The 14,153-nt window shown below is 43.7% G+C and overlaps 1 protein-coding gene across 4 annotated transcripts in view; it reads right to left on the reverse strand.

Moving 5' to 3' along the window:
- Window positions 1-14,153, reverse strand: part of ARID1B (AT-rich interaction domain 1B) — a 412,194-nt gene that overhangs the window by 42,657 nt on the left and 355,384 nt on the right. Inside the window, exon 10 of one of the 4 annotated variants that reach the window (XM_033404248.2) lies at window positions 13,581-13,709. The exons of the other annotated variants lie outside the window; for them this stretch is intronic. Within the exon in view, the coding sequence (XP_033260139.2) occupies window positions 13,581-13,709 (129 nt within the window). The remainder of the gene's footprint in view (window positions 1-13,580; window positions 13,710-14,153) is intronic. 4 annotated transcript variants of the gene reach the window in all.

The following is a 14,153-nucleotide window of genomic DNA, read 5'->3' on the forward strand; positions in this document are numbered from 1 at the left end:
ATATTACGCTGCCCAGCAGCTATGAACATACCCCTATACGGTTAGGGTCTTAAACATCAGCAATGTAGACTGTTGGCATTGACTTCACTATCTTAGGTTCTCTTCTGAGGAGTTTCATTCAAAAAGACGATTTAGCATTCGTGTCACTGTTTCAAAGGAGAACAAGTAGCACCTGTTGGGACTGTCCTCTTAATTTCTTTAGCTGATGAATCACATGAAGAGCATCCTTAACTTAGGAACAGGCTGTGTTTTGTGGAGACTACTTCCAAGTCAGTGACTGCTTTGACCTGTCCTTCAAGATCCAGTTTTAGGGGCAGCCTCCTCCATGAAGGCCGCCCTTATTCTCCGACCTGGAAGCTCTGCCTTCTCCAGACTCTGTGCCTATATAGCTTTTTATAGCTTTATAGCTTCTGCATTTTCCTTTGTATATTACAATAATTTATGTTCATGTTTTGGCTCTTATAGGTGTATATGCCTCCTGAGAAGTACAAATGAGCACATCACAGCTACTAAAAAAGTCTTCATTAAATGAATGAATTGATAGAGAACATTATCATTGTGAATAGGCATTTTGAAAGATGGCCCCCTTTTCAAACTTCCACCAAATTCAGTTTCACACGTGGTGAAACTAACGTGTGTATGAAACTAACAGTTCCTTAAGCACACTTGTTTATAACTAAGGTGGAAAAAGAGAATCAGAGTATAAAATCCATCAGGCAGATGGTTCCATTAAGTAACCTCAAAGGCCCAACTCTAATCTATTATTTCTCCCCCAAGTCTGCACAGTTCATCTTCAATCACCGTAAGATGATGAAAGTGCACATAACAGAGGTTTTAAAAAATATACTTAAAATAACAAAAAGTTAAAGATTTAAAGGTCCATGTGGTGGATGTCAGTTGCTGGTTACAACGGTCCTCAATTAAACTATGCCTATAGTTTCAAGAGTCTGGTTGGAAAGCCAGGGCTCTTGACTCTGTCACTAGTGACACCTTCCACTGGCACTGGGATCCAGGGGGAAAATCACTCTCTTAGCCTCAGTTTCTACATCTGAACATGGAGGAACTGATAATGATAATAACATCAATAACTTATCAAGTACTTACAAATATGCGTGGCATGATTTCTAGGTACTTCACACATTTAATTTTTTAAGTTCCTGGAGGAAGGGAGGTGGCATTATGTTCACAGACAGAGAAAGAAAATAAGGATCAGAGAGACTAAATAACTTGCCTGAAGACACACAGTAAGTGGCAGAAAGAGAAGTCCCCAAGCCTGCTTTCGGCCCAGTATGCTATATACTTCCTCTCTAAGGGCCCTGTAACAACGCTAACTCTCGATGAGACAAAGCAGCCTGTTGTGCTCCTTCCTTTTGTCTACCATACTCCTCTTTTGGTGTAGAAAGTGACAAATCACAGCGGTGCTTTCCTCTGGGCTTCCTGGAGGGCTCACACAGTGAGAGGTAGTGTAAGTGGACAGAACAGCCCCCTGGACACCGGCCTTGAGGAGGGAGTTTATCCTGGGTACTACGGGCCTCTTGGGTAGTATCCAAGCAAGGAAGGAGCTGAGAGGGAAACGGGCCTTCCCAGGAGAGCAGGGCACGTGCGGCCACGAGCATAGCACTTGGCCACCTGTCTAAATGGGGGAGAGAGCCAGTCTGTCATCATCACAGAAGAAATCCTATTCATTACTGCTTTGGAAATGACTGCCAAGACTATTGGTAATTTTGAACAAGCAAAATGGGCTTGATACTAAAAAAGAGCTTTCAATGCCCTCTGTTGAATTTTGGAAATCGAGACAATTTGTTTTTTGGAAGGACACATCAGATGGTTGCCTCTCTGACTAGGCCGAGCGCTCCAGCTCACTGTGGTGTCGCTGACAGAAGAGCACTTCCAGGGCTCACAACACAAAGCTGATTTGGTTGGGGCGACTCTACCATTACCAGGACCACAGCCGCCTCAGAGGATGCTGGTCCCTTTCCAGAGGCAGTGCTCACCGACTACCAGCTCTCTTTCTGACCACAGCAACATTTGGAATGCTCCAAATGGAATTAGGAGAGCAAAGAAACAAGTCACCAGTTTCCTGTTTTCAAAAGGAAACAAGAGCGACAAAACAAAACCAGGCAAAAATACAAACTGACATGAGGGAAAGATTTTCAACGTAAAACCCTACCAAGACGTACAACGTAAGTTGTACCTGGAAGAGCAAAGTGCCCTACCTTGATCTTTGGGTCTGTGAACTGCTGGGATGTTGTTTCTAGCGGGTCTATGGGTTCAGATGGTTTTTGTTATGAATGACCGCTCTCCTGACGGCATGGATTCCTAACCCGCAATGGCTGTGGCAATGAATGCCCAATAATGTCTGGGGGTAGGGGTGATAAACATTGGAAAATAACGTTCTGTTGCTGTTATGCTGCTGAGGCAGCTACTGGACTGTGCCCTGTGGAACCGACCGTGTTGGGCGGTGCCACAAATCACAAGGCGCTTACTACCACGCGGCCCTGTGCTGGCCGGGGGCCAGGGGGCCGGGGCACAGCCCGGCAGGACTCCCCCAGCTCAGGAGTGCCGAGGTGTGACGTAGGCGGTTGCTATGTAAACTATGTTTGTTCGGACTTGCAGGGTAACCAGAGGCACTTGAATTGGTCTTCAGTTGGGACTAGACCTAAGTGTTTAAGATCTGTCATTCCATGACAAAAAGCAGGTTATTCCAACGAGAATGATTCAGAAGAGGAGCTGGCAGGCGCACTTCCCTCTAGCACTCCTCGGTCTACACATAAACAAGTGGTTTCTCATAGCTCGTCCTTTTATTCACTTTGGAGATTTCTCAAACATTACACATTAATCTGCCAATAAAGGGCTGGCTTTGGGGGGAAAAAAACCCAGAAGCAAATACCAATTTTAAAGTGACCATTTCCAACGGTTCACCGTGAATACAGAAAGGAGAATACAGCTTCCCACCACAGTTTGAATTTAGCAGGTAAAAATGTCAGTATGAAATCCAATACAGAGTAACCACACATGTCTAAATATCGTGTTTTTAAGTCAACTACGATAAAATTTAAAGTAAAATAAAGTCTGTATATGATTTTCGTGCTTTAAAAGAATATTTAGGCCATATTGTTTTAGCAATCACCACTACTTTTTCTCAATAGGGATAGACTGGAAAGTGTGAAGTGTTTATTTTGAAAATGAATGGATTTCTGATACAGCTCTTTGGAGGAGGGTAGGGACAGACAGAAGAAACGCTCTGGAAATAGACACCAAGTGAGTGAAGCCACTTTATATAAAGTCTAGTGGCAAAGACACACGGAGAGAAGCTCCACTCTGAAGAATCCTAGCATTGAAAATATCATTATTGAATTATGCTCAAAAGGAAGATAAAGCAGTGCATGCTTTATTGGACAACGGCATGACTGCCAAACATATGTATCTTTCTCTATACGGACTGTCACTATGGATGTAGCTTAAGTTATGAAACCAGAAAAGACTGCTTACTGACAAAATAAATGAGACTAACACTAAAACTTGGGGTACTTTCCCACTTCAGCCCAGTAGTTATCAGAACCAGGAACTTGAAACTTTGAAAAGCCCGATTCCAGCAGTTCAACCTCGGGGAGCTCCAATCGTATACATAACATTACATAGGATGCTCTATTTTAATAAACACAAATAATCGGTTTTATAAACAAATAATTTGCACGTACGTGTCCAGATCACTGGTGAAACAGACTTTCAACCTAAGTTACACAGCAGCTCTTCCAAAGCAGTACCAACAGGGACATTCAGTCAAGATTATTTAAAATCTAATATCTGAAGAATGAAAATCACTAGCTTTGCCCCCAAAACAACACAATCAAAACAGAAGTGAAAGCTGTCCGAACTGCAGCCCATTTTCGGTGTGGCTAATCCATCAGTACACCTGTGACAGCAAATGCAACTGCAGTTCTAGTGGGGAAATAACGTTATAATCTCAACAAGCCAGTTGCTTTGGCTAGAAATCAACCCTGTGAAGGTAAAGTGGCACTTATATCATTAAACCAAAGACAAAGAACAAATCCAAGTGCCAATGACTTACAAATCTGTAGATTCCTAGAAAGATGCACAGCCCACACTACTTTTTAAAAAACTGTTGCACCCCTTTCACTCGGGAAGGCGTGCTATAATAACAAAATTAGTCAGAAATACCTTCTGTGTAGCTGACAGTTACAGACATGTGTTCATGATGGGTGTGGGAGGGGAAGGGGAGGAAGGAGCCCACCGGCAGGCCCAGACAAAAGCAAACACGAGTCAAGTAACCAGAGCAGGGAGTGTCCAACTGCAACCACGCCGTGCGGATAAAGGAGAGGTGCACACACTGGGGGTGCTTATAATGAGATCAGAGAACGTTCCCTGAGGAAGGGATGCTGGCCCCTCTGAACCCCCTCCTCAGGTGAGATCTGAGGGATGGAAAGGGACTCAATCAGGTGAGGAGGAGAGAAGAGGAGAGGAGAGATTAAGAGATGAGAGGGAGAGGGCGGGGGCCAGGCCACATGAGGCTTACGGTTCCCTGGGGTTTCGCCTATCCCCTAAGAGGAGCTGGCAGAGACTAGGGGTTTAAGCAGGAGAAATGGCAGAAAAGGATGTGTATTTCAAAGGCATGGTCCTCTGGCTGGGGGGCGGCGGGGAGGACACAGCAAAGGCAGGAAGGACGAACGCAGGGCAACAGGTGTGTGGCTGTCACGCGAGTCCAGATGAGAGAAGGTGGCGCGCGGAACCGGGGTGGGAGTGACGGGGAGCTGAGCGCTCCCTCAGAGGTAGACCGGCAGCACTCGGTGATGAGTCAGACATTGTGGGGTAAGAAAAGGTGGCCCGACGTCCCCTGGCTGCCCGGTTGCACAAGGGGCAGGTAAGGGGCCGCTGCTGCGCGGAAAGACCTGCAAGAGACGTGAGCTGCGCTCTGGACACGTGGGGTCTGAGTGGCCAGGAGGCCACGTCACGGAGGCGGCTAGAGACCCAGGTCTGGGAAGCGGAGGGCGAATCCTTTCCGTCAGCCTTCCTCCCTAGGCAGGAATGCCCTTTATAATACTTCTTGGTCTGTTTTCTAAGATCTTCCCTGTGTGAACATCACCTCTTTTCAAGGCAGCCTGTTCCCTTAAGGAGAGCTGAAGTGGGTATGATGACAGCAACAAATTAGCTAGAGCAACAATTATCAGTCACTTCCCAGCTATAAATTAATAACTCCCCAAACCCTTTGGTAATTGATACGTTTAAGTTTTTTTTTTTCTTCCTTTAAGCATGGACAAAGAGAAATGTAATAACATTCAACGTCTCTATGAAAAAGACCCTTTCAATAGAGGGGAGTAATGACTTTCTTAGCAAATCCTCCAGAACCGTCTTTAGTGAGTGTATATTTGCAGATGACTCTTCAGAGCATAGCTTCTCCCACGTGTGTCTCTGCCATGGGCCTATATTAACGTGGCGCTGCCCACTGGGCCTCTCTGCGCCTAAAGCACTCTGGTTGTCTCCACCTTTCTCCAGAGAGCTGTATTTTCACCCCTGCATCTCAGTGAAGCTGTTTCCACCAAGCATGGAGGAATCCTGCATATTCCACGCCGAATTTCCTGAAACCCTGTAACATCAGAAACCTTGTTTCCCTTTCTGTTAACTATTTCCTGCAGACTCCTCAAAGGGCTCCAACCTGCTCCCAGCTCTGCTCCTGGCACTCACTCTAAAATGGCACCTGTCGTGCAATTTCAAGATTCAGTACTTCCTTTTCGCTTCAGTGCAGGTAACCCGTTTTAGTTGTTCCTAAAGCAGCTGACTGATCTTCACCTTCTCTCTCAAAGCAGCCAGGAGAACAAATAGAGCTCTAGGCTTCTGAAGCGAGACACTTCCTTGTCGGAGTGTGAAGAAAGTGCAAAAACTATCTGGCTCCTTGAATTTTGGTAATTGCTAACTAAGGATGTTCTCTTCAGCTCAAAGTTGATTTTGGTTTGTTAAACCCATTGTTCTGTTCTTATGAACTGTTTATGGCAATCCTACGAAAATGAACTAAAAAACTCCCTTTTGAAGATGCTACATTCAGAGGTTTTGACATCAGCACTTCCTTCAAGGGCAGGGCGTTAGAAAAGCCACAGGGCCAACACCGGGCCCCAAACCTGTCTTTTCCCTGCAAGAGGTGAGCCCGGCACTTTGGTGGGTGGGTGCTGGCACCCGTGGCTTCCGACTGGCCTCTAACAAGACGCAACTGGCACAGTTCCCTTGTCTGGTAAAAATGAGATCTGTTGAACCTTGTGAAAGAGAAACTAGTTGCCTCTGATGTGCCCCTTAGAAAGAAAAAAGTGCCCCTTTCTAACTGCATTACATTAAAGATCTTTAAGAAAGTTTATCTTGAGATCATAATGCCATTAAGACCTCGAATGATTTACAAAGAAGGCTATTCCTAGAAGTTCCCACCTTTGCACCAGGACACTCCCTTCCTGGGTACAAGCCGTTAAGGGAGAGCGAATTGACACGGGGGTGGGTCTCCTTGGAGGTCTGGACACCTGGGACTCAGGCAGCAAATGGGCGTGGCAGCTACCGAGGAGCCAGGTAGCAGGTAGCAACGAGCTGACCCCAGTGCTGCTTTAGGAGGGGACAACCGAGAGGGCACAGGTCTCACATGCATTCAGACTTCTTGTACCTTAATGGACCAGGCTGTCGGCTAAAAAAATAAAATGGAATTTGGGTCCTGAGATCCGCATCTCATACACTTTACCACAGCAACATTCTGTCAGACCCTCTAACAAGGAATGCACTTGTCCAGGGCCGCAGTGCCAGGAAATATATCAATATGGTTATTTCCAACTTACGAAAAAAATCCTCCTAAAATTCTTACAGATTTTCTGAGCTAAAGGTGGCCTTGGGCCACAAAGTTACTTAATTTATTTCAGCAAAACACCGTTCAAAATTAGGGTAAAAAATGTTGCAAGAAAGGCCTGATAGCTGAGAGAACTATAGTTCTTTACGTCCATGCCAGGTGCTCTGGCCCGAGAAGCTGGAGGGGCAGGACCCGGCAAGTTCGTACCGGTAGGTATTTAACAATCAAAGGCAATCCAGTAAGAGTTAACTTTTAAAGCAAGGGACGAAACCTTGTGGTTTGGTTTTGTTTTTTAATCTACGTGATGGAAATGGAGTTCAAAATAAGAATGAAGGTCAAGATTAGAAGAGCCTCAGGGAGTTGCTGCCACAGGCTTAACGCTACCAGCTAAGAGGCCCTCTGGGCAGTCGGACAATGCAGCCCCCCACCTATGATCTTCACTCGGTCACCCATGACACCTCCCCAACCCCAGACTGGGATAGACCAAGACCCGGATCACAGCCTCTTCATCGCTTACAAACTCTTCTTGTTGCCTTCGGCCCCAAACCCTGATGAGGTTATGAGATTTCAGACTGAGAACAACTTGACACTTCCTGGTTTCAACCTGAAAGCCTTGCAGGCTGGGGCTGAGGCCAATGGTACTACCTGAGACAAATGTGATCTCAGCACTCCTACCTTTAACAACTCCGAACAGCTGGGATTGGCTGGGCTGTGTTGCTGATTTTTTTCCAGTGACGGGTGGACTGTAATGCTGATTCTAGATGTGATATTCCCAGTTTGTCCGGTGTGAACATGTGGTATGTGGGGGAAGAGATGTTAGTGGGCCCATGAGGTTAGAAAGGAAGACAAGTGGCCTGGATGAGTAAACCTGGGCACACACTCCACTGATGGAGGACTGGCCCGGTTAATCAGAGCCCCAACCCGATACACACATCATTGAGAGCTCCCTTAGACGTAAGGACAGCACCCAGCTGTGAGAGGTGCAGACTGGGACGTGGATAGAAGACATTCTGAATTAAGAAGGCAGTTCTAGGAATGGAGGGGAACTTGGAATATCTCAGAGTATCAGGAAGATACTGATATCTGAGAGGATGCTCAGAGGTAGAAAGTGAGACAAAAGATCGCCAAAGCCTGAGTCACGGTGTCAGTTCTGTTTAAACATCAGTTCCTTCTAATTCTATCCAGTGTCCCCAGCTCTAGTCCAGTATTTTCTTCAGTCAGCGTCTATCAGGTACAAAGCACGGGCTCTCCGAGCTTGGGCTTTCCTGCCTCTTCCCTCTGTGTTTTTCACTAGTGCGCCTCAGCGGCAGGAACCCCTAATGCAATCCCCGGATCTGTGCTGGTCTTCTGCACCAGGATCACCCAGCAGGTTTATAAAAATTACAGGCTCACGAGCCTCACCTGGCGTGCGGCTGGGGTGAGGGTGTGTGTGTATATTTAAAAATCTCTCTAGATAACAACCAGTGGTTTAAGGAATTTCACAGACTCGAGTCCATTAAAGGTTTGCTGTACATTTCATACTTCGATTCCTTGGATCTCATTAAACTTTAAAAAAAAAAACTCTCTTGGTATTTTAAAAATTAGTGTTTTACTACTTTTTGATTGGAAGACTAATAAATGTACTTTATGGCTGCCATAATAATTCTGGAACTCTGAAAGATGTGATTGAAATCATAATCTTAAAATACCAACACAGCAATATGCATTCCAATTCTAAATTTTGAAGGCAAAAAAGGAGCTAAAAATTAAAGCATAGTGTTTAGATGTTAAAACGAAGGCTAACATTTAATTGTAAAAATTAAAACTCTATTTAAGCCTTTGAAATCTTTTCGCTTTGTCTTTCAATAACATGACTTCTCAAATCATAGCTATTATTTTAATACCTAATTGTCCAAAATCCAAAGGGCTAAATTCTTAGTTAACACAGATCACTCACAGCTCTTTAAGCCCATGGACCCACTGTAACTGAGGTTGCACACACATGCGTTTTTGCCCCTTCTCTTTGATGTGTTAATGCACTATCTCCATTACTGTGTTTCCACATCAGTGCCTCCTAGCCCATCAGCAGACTGAGTCATACTGGCTTCAGAGGAAAAAAATAGAAAAAAAGTGCCTTGCTGGCAAATAGCAACAGGCGAAATGAATTATAAACACCCCCCCCCCCACTAAAGAAGAGTTGCTGGAAGCTGGGGCGGGGGCGGGGGGACGATGGTGCATATAAGACACAGGTATAAGCGTCTACGTAGGCCCAATCCACCAGGGTCTGTACGTGCAGCTAGCTGTTCCCAAGCAGAGGAACTACTGCTCAGACTCTCACAAAACATTCAGCCACGTCAACATCAATTGTTAGACGCTACTGATCAAGCTACCTTATGGTTAAGACTTCATGAAACTTATTCACCCTGTTAAAGAGTGGCTAAGATTGGAAAATAATATTAATTAAAATCCCTAATCTCCTACTTTACTAGGAAAACAAAAATATTTAAAAGCTAATTTCAGTTATCCTAGCTTTTGGTATGACTTAAGAATTAAGATGTACGTCTCCAGACTCAGGGTTGTGACATTCAGTATAAAAATTCCCTCCTCGGCAGGAGAAATGAGACTTTTCAAATTGACTCGTTTTTGCTCTTTCTTTTTTTTTTAAAAAAAAACCTAAGAAGTCTGAGAGTCTTCCTCTGATATTAAGTTGGTTCAATGGGGAGTCTTTAAAGGGACAGAAGAGGACGACACATATTGCTTGTATCAGCATCACGTAGGTGTATGCATTTATCTGGGTAAAAATGCCGACTTCTGTTTCTACTCTTGCACGACCCAGAATCCTTATTTTAACAGCTACACTCCAGTCTGAAGAATGCAAGATGTTAAAGCGCCATTGGTGGGCAATCGAAGGGTGAAAAGGACAGAAATTCAAACCCAACTGTGTGTCATCAAGTAAACTGTCACTTCACTTCATAAGGTGTGTGGTTCCAGAAACAAACGACTCGCGGTGTGCAGGCAAGTCTGAGTGGAAACAGCAAAGCGCTCCCTTCCTTTCAGATACAACAAAGGCTGAGCAAAGAAAAACAATTCAGACTTCGATGCAAGAAATAGGATCTCCAATGAGACACTGATTAATGTTTGCTTTCTACTAGTTATCAATAGATTTGCCTTTAGACATGAGGGAGAAGTAAAATTAAGAGATTTTTTAAAAAAAGAAAATCTACAGAGACAGCACTAAGTAGAAGGAAGAGCCACAGGCCTAGGAGACAGGGCCCTGGGGTCGACTGTGCCCCGCCTGTAACTAACTAAGTAACCCATGGCAGGTAACTTTGTAGATCTTGGTTTCCTTCATCATAGAATTGAGGGGTACAGACTGGATGCCATCTAAAATCTTTCCAGCTCTAAAATTCTATTCTTGTACAACTGAAATTCTATATCCTCTTGGAACCTACCCTGGTGAAAATATTATCCTAAAGATCTGTGCCAGGACTTTGACACAAACCATCTCAAGTCACCGAAGACTTGATTAAAGTTGAGATATAGGAGGTGCGGGGGATGGCTGACTTCAAGGAATCAAAATCTACCATGGCTTAAAGGTCTAGGGCTTGCCAGGCCTTCGGTAAGTTCACTGAAGTCATGCATCACCCTGGGAGCTCATTTCCAAGAAAAAAAAAAAAAAATCTGGATAACGCTGAAATATCCAAAGCCACAGATCAGCTATACTGGGCAGAGATGTCAACTGTCGGACGGTACCAGGTGGGTACTGCCTAGAATGAAAGAATGAATGCAAAACACACTAAATGACCGAGGGAAATTTATTTTACGTGTGTGTGTGTTAAGCATAGAGGTCAATCATTCAAAAAATATGAAGGATTATGTTATAGCCTGGGATTCATGGAAATGCTTCTTTAGAAGCAGTAGGCCAAAGTCTTTCCTAAACTTCTGGCCAACCTTGGCTCGTCTGTACTTTGACAGTGTCTCAGAGTCCCTCCGACATGACGCTCCAGAACTGGACTGACGATGAACGTCATCCGCCAGCCCCGACTAGGCTTTTAGTAAGACAACTAGTATTTCCCACTCTCTGTTCCTCGTTACTTCAAAAGAATAGAACATGATCTAGAAATGCTTTAAAACTGAACACAGAAAGGTATCTTCTGAGTAAAAAAGTATATCAAATGTGTATGGGGGGAGGTCCTGGACAGATATTACATATAAATTGCTAACTTCAAATTATTGTATAGTATTACTCAGCTAATCTAGTACCGGAACAGTACGATTCATCACATTCTATTGTAAATTGTCTGAAAATCAAAATGAGGGAGTCCTTTACTCAAAAGGTGACAAAGAAAAAACAGTTCATCCACATGTTCTTTAACTTACGCACTGCAGCAGCTCTGCTCTCACAATGTCACCCTTAAAAAAGGAATTAGTAAAACAGCTTCTAACAAGTTTAATCTGTGTGTTTTTTCTCTATATTATTTTACATCCAACTAGCTGAAAAAGCCTGAAGCATAATTGCCATAATCCTTCATTTCTGCAGTTAGCGTTCTGTCTCTAATTGCGCGTGCGCACACGCGCGCGCGCGCACACACACACACACACACACACTCACTCACTCACTCCCTTCATCACTAATTTGTCTTTTTCAGATTCTTTCTTAGGCTCTAGGCCCTTTGGGATTCTGACTTGAGAAAGAAGTCATTATAACCAACTCTGAGAATACTGTGTTTCTGAAAGGCTTGGGCCACTTCTTCCTGACAAGTCTGCCATTTAGTGGACTGGCTTTTCAAGTTGCCAGCCTAACTTTACCCTGACAGAGCTATCAGTGGGGAAAGAAAACAAGAACAAAAGCAAAAACACAAGTCTGCTGCAGTGAGCTGTTAAGTATAAAGCAAAAACATGTTGAAAATCAAGTTTCCTAACCCAGAGCACTGAAACATGTACTCTACATGTTTTCTCACATTCAAGCTTCTACTTTAAAAAAAAAAAGGGGGGCACAACGGGTTATGTATATTGCAAAGTGCAAAGGAAGGAAGATTTAAAATAGAAATAAAACTTTTTCTTTCTTTTTTAGAAAGGATAGTGTAAACGCAAACGGCAAAATTCAGAGCTAACACAGATGGGGCTGCAAAGATGAGCCTTTGCCAACTGTGCTTCATGTGATTTACAAAGAATCCCTCCAACATCTTCCTTTTTCTTAGTTTTAATTAAGGAGGAGGTGTTGTATTCTAAGGAAGCTCTCTGGATGCTGCTGGCTGAAATGCAGATTTGATCTTCCCGTGCTGGTTAGCTAACATTGATTTTCTGCCCCAGTGAAAGACATTTTACTCTGATGCATGCCATTTAAATTCATTTTACACAGCTGCTTAATGTGGCTTGGCAAGGCACAGCCACACTAGCTTTGTGGGTCTAAATAGGACTCCTGAGTTGGTAGAGGACAGATCCTATGGATTAGCAGCTGGTGATAAATGCTCTTCTCCCCCCACTGGTATCTTCCTACTAACTCAGGAAGTGACCTTGAGAGTAGCACAAGAAAGGAAAAAAGAGGAAAGACGATTTCTCCAAAATAAGTCTGTTTACCTCATTCTATGCTTAGTTCACTTTTCGGATTATGTTTACAGAATTCTTTATTTGTTGGTCCACATTTAGGGCCATGTTTACAGGATTTAGAACTCTCAATTGCAAAATTATCATTTGCTCTTGTTGCCTAAATAAATGTATATTGAATATAAAGCTATAAAAAAGCTCTCTGTGTCATGCATTCATAACAATAGTGAAAACACGGTTCTGTAAGTTTAGTCTTTAAACAAAGCTAGTTGGTTGTTTCCGGTTTTATTTTACAAAATTGTTGTATCTTTCTGCTGAAACTAACCCCTTAACACTCTTCAATCTACATGAGATAATCTTATCATTACTATATGCTAAATGATATCGGTAAAAATAATAATATACTTTAAGAGTATTTACTAACCTAAAGACAGTGACAGCCTGATATTATAGTTTTGTAGTAGGAAAGAAGAGAGATACTTTTTGTTGCTGTATGTAATTCCTGTGTCGAAATTGATAATAATATGGCAACACTGTGTTTAGAAAAAAAAATTCTGTGTTGCATTATTTGGTTGTATTCTCCTGGTGACTTTAATATTCTAAACCTCCTTGGGAGAAGGAAATAATAGAAATCGTTGGCGCAGATGTCTGCTCAGTGATGATGACACGAGGCCCCTCGCAAGTCCTATTAAGAACCTAAGCCCTGCCTCCTGCAGTGCGGCTCCATGGGGCCACCGCACTCTGAATTCAGGGCGAGTGTGGAAGCAGGTCCCGGTAGTGGCAGGAATGACAATAACACAGTCATGATAACAGTGCTACACAAGTCCTAGACGACACAACGACAACAGTGGGGGACATGACGCCGGAGTAGGTGACTTCATTACTTTTACGTAGATAAAAGTTTTTGTTTCCCTCTCAGGCACGAAGGAAAGAAGCCATGCCGAAGCCATGCAAAGACAGGATCTGGGGGACGGCATGCAGGTCTCCACCAAACTACCACAGTACTGCTGGTGAGAATGAAAAACGAAACAGAACAAAACAAACAAAAAACCCAAAACAAACAAAAATAAACAAAAGACAGCCCCCTCTGAGATGGATTTCCTATTAGGTCTTTCACTCTCTTACTTTGGGTGTTCCTTTCGCAGCCAGATGGCATGTTCATTAACAGTTTAAAAAAATGCCCAGGACCCGCAGCAAGTCAGGGCATGTTGCTACCTACCCGTACTGGTCAGGCTGGTTCATCATGGGAGCCTGAGAGTTGCCATAGTTGGGGTGCTGGGAAGAAAACATGGGGCGTCCGCCAGCCCCAGACTGGCTGGGATAAGCAGGCGACCTAATGTATGGTGGCCTAAAGTAGAACAGAAGAACAACTTCTTTGGATTTGTTCCGTAGACAAGTAGGAATCCCCCTGTCCATTATGTCATTTCCACACATAGGTGTGGAGGTTACAGAATGTGGCATAAGATACTCTGTACCATGCAGCTACCTGGCAGTGGAGCTGGAGAACAATCCTTCAAAAAAGGGTGGGGGACAGGGCAAAGGAGAGAGAGGAGTAAGATTCTCAGATCCAATCTCAGTTTTACAGTTCTGAAGCATAGCTTTGACTTTCGTAAAAGCCAAAAAATAAACAGTCTCCATTCAATCTCCTGGAGAGCTCTGATGGGTGGAATGTGAAGGTGAGGCTTTGGAATGGTCTACCGATTAGAAATAGAAAATGAAAATGCATGGATGTATACTTATACAGTAACTTATATAAAATTATATATAAACTGATTCAGAAAGGGAGCACAGC

This window comes from Orcinus orca, chromosome 12, assembly GCF_937001465.1.
Source record: "Orcinus orca chromosome 12, mOrcOrc1.1, whole genome shotgun sequence".
Taxonomy (NCBI): domain Eukaryota; kingdom Metazoa; phylum Chordata; class Mammalia; order Artiodactyla; family Delphinidae; genus Orcinus; species Orcinus orca.